The 2,125-nt window shown below is 31.8% G+C and overlaps 1 protein-coding gene across 1 annotated transcript; it reads left to right on the top strand.

Annotated features, from left to right (window-relative positions):
• Window positions 1-329: 329 nt before the first annotated feature.
• Window positions 330-1,085, top strand: LOC106102652 (glucose 1-dehydrogenase-like). The gene has a single exon (XM_013282192.1). It carries the CDS (start codon window positions 330-332, stop codon window positions 1,083-1,085), a length of 756 nt encoding a protein of 251 aa, XP_013137646.1.
• Window positions 1,086-2,125: the final 1,040 nt, after the last annotated feature.

The following is a 2,125-nucleotide window of genomic DNA, read 5'->3' as shown; positions in this document are numbered from 1 at the left end:
CTATTTTTTAACTTTAAAATCTTTTAAAAATAGTAATATCAAGATAATTTTCCTGATATTGAACGTATGTATGTATGTATAGATGTTGGATTCGAACCGAGAATCCTAAAGACTAAATGTAATCAGAATCGTGATTAAATATAATTATTATTACAGTATAATAAAATTAATGATGTTTTGTACAAAAAAATATTTGCAAAATCCTTAACGGTAAGAATAATAGTAATTTACCTTTTATATAAATATACGTTGCGTTTTCTAATTATTATCAGTCTTCATTGACTTGTTGCAAACGCTTCAACTGTTACTTTCAGAACAAACTTCCTAAAATGAGTTTCGAAAATAAAGTAGTAATCATAACTGGTGCTAGTTCTGGAATAGGAGCTGCTACAGCTATCCTCTTCTCGAAGGAAAAAGCTAACGTAGTTCTGGTAGGAAGGAACGAGACGAAACTAGAAAGCGTAGCTGCGCTTTGTGAGACCAAACATTTAGTTGTGAAAGCAGACGTCTCGAAAGAAGAGGAGGCGATCAAAATAGTTGAACAGGCAGTAGAGAAATTTGGCAAGATTGATGTACTGGTGAACAATGCTGGCGTTTCACGTTACGGTAGTGTTGGATATGGTAACATCTTAAAAGCGTATGACGAAGTGATGGCCACTAATATGCGAGCTGCTATTATTCTGACGTCATTATGTTCTAAGCATTTGATCTCCAGCAAGGGTAATGTTATCAACGTATCCAGTGTGTTGGCTGTGATCCCACCGAATAAGCCTGGCCTATTGCCGTACTGCATATCCAAAGCTGCGTTGAATCTTTTCACTCAAGGCGTCGCTCTAGACTTAGGGAAGCACGGTGTAAGAGTGAACACGGTCAGTCCAGGTCCTGTGAGAACAGATATCATTGTAAATTCTGGGATTCCAGAATCGAAACTGTCTTGGGCTGATTTCGCAGCTAATACAGTTCTGAAGAGGGTGGGGGAACCTGAGGAGATAGCGGATTTAATTGTTTACCTCGCGAGTGATAAAGCAAAGAGCATAACTGGTTCCAACTTCGTTGCTGACAATGGATTCACTTGGAAACGTTAAGATTATTGGAATAATGTTATGTTGTGTGTTACCAGAATTATTTCCCGTTATTGTTATGTTATTTTATTTTATTTTATTTTTTTTATTTTATTTAAATATTAAATTATTGGGTTACAGGTTAATGAAGTTAAATTTTGAATATTCTTTGTATAATATTAAAGTGCCATTGTTAAGTTTAAGTTTGGTTCTTTTTCATTGTTAGGAAAATATAGTAGAATTTGTATAGTAATGTAAATCTATTGTCATAGTGGAAATAAAATAATTCAATCGTAATTCAGGTAGCATCGCTTTCAAACATGAACATACAAGATGTTCATTTTTTTAAATTATAATTTTAACAATAACGTTATTGTTGTAAAGTATGTTTTAATGTAATAAATAGTGTGAAAAATTAAACTTTAGATTTTATTAACTACCAAATACTTTGAAAATTTGGTATTTGAAATCCATGAAAATATTTGGGAAGGTTCTAAAAGATCTTCATCAAAATAATTTCCATTTCTTCATTTCATTTCTAACGAAAACTAAATCAAGGCATCAAAGTAATCAAGAACCGTGAATATTTTCGTACATTTCAAGGTCCGTTTGATTTGGAAAAGCACATTTCTTTTAGATTCATCATTTAGGGAACTAAATGACATAGACGAACAAATGTGACCCTTGGGTTTCAAACGGTTCTATAAAGATTTAAGATTCTAGTCCATTGAAAGAAATAACGCTTTGTTACGGCTCTTAAAAACATTTTATTAAGATAATCTGAACACACGTTTTTACTTTGAATTTGATTAACCTTCCATTATCCAAAGTCCAAATAGTTGTAGAAAGTCATAAAACATTAGTAAAAGAAAGAAGGTTTAATGAATTAGGCAATCTAGAATAGAGAATCTAGTTATTAATCAAACAAGAACACTAAACAACAATAACTAACTATCTATACTATTATAATAAAGCGTAAACACACATTTCTTTGTTGCCTAAGATCTCCGCAATTACAGCATATTTTTAAATAATTATTTCTTTAATAAAAAGCCCTACACTTA

The sequence above is a fragment of the Papilio polytes genome, unplaced genomic scaffold, assembly GCF_000836215.1.
Source record: "Papilio polytes unplaced genomic scaffold, Ppol_1.0 DF823912.1, whole genome shotgun sequence".
NCBI classification, from domain to species: Eukaryota; Metazoa; Arthropoda; class Insecta; order Lepidoptera; family Papilionidae; genus Papilio; species Papilio polytes.
Note: the sequence above shows the minus strand (reverse complement) of the source record. Positions and strands in the feature narration are given on the sequence as shown.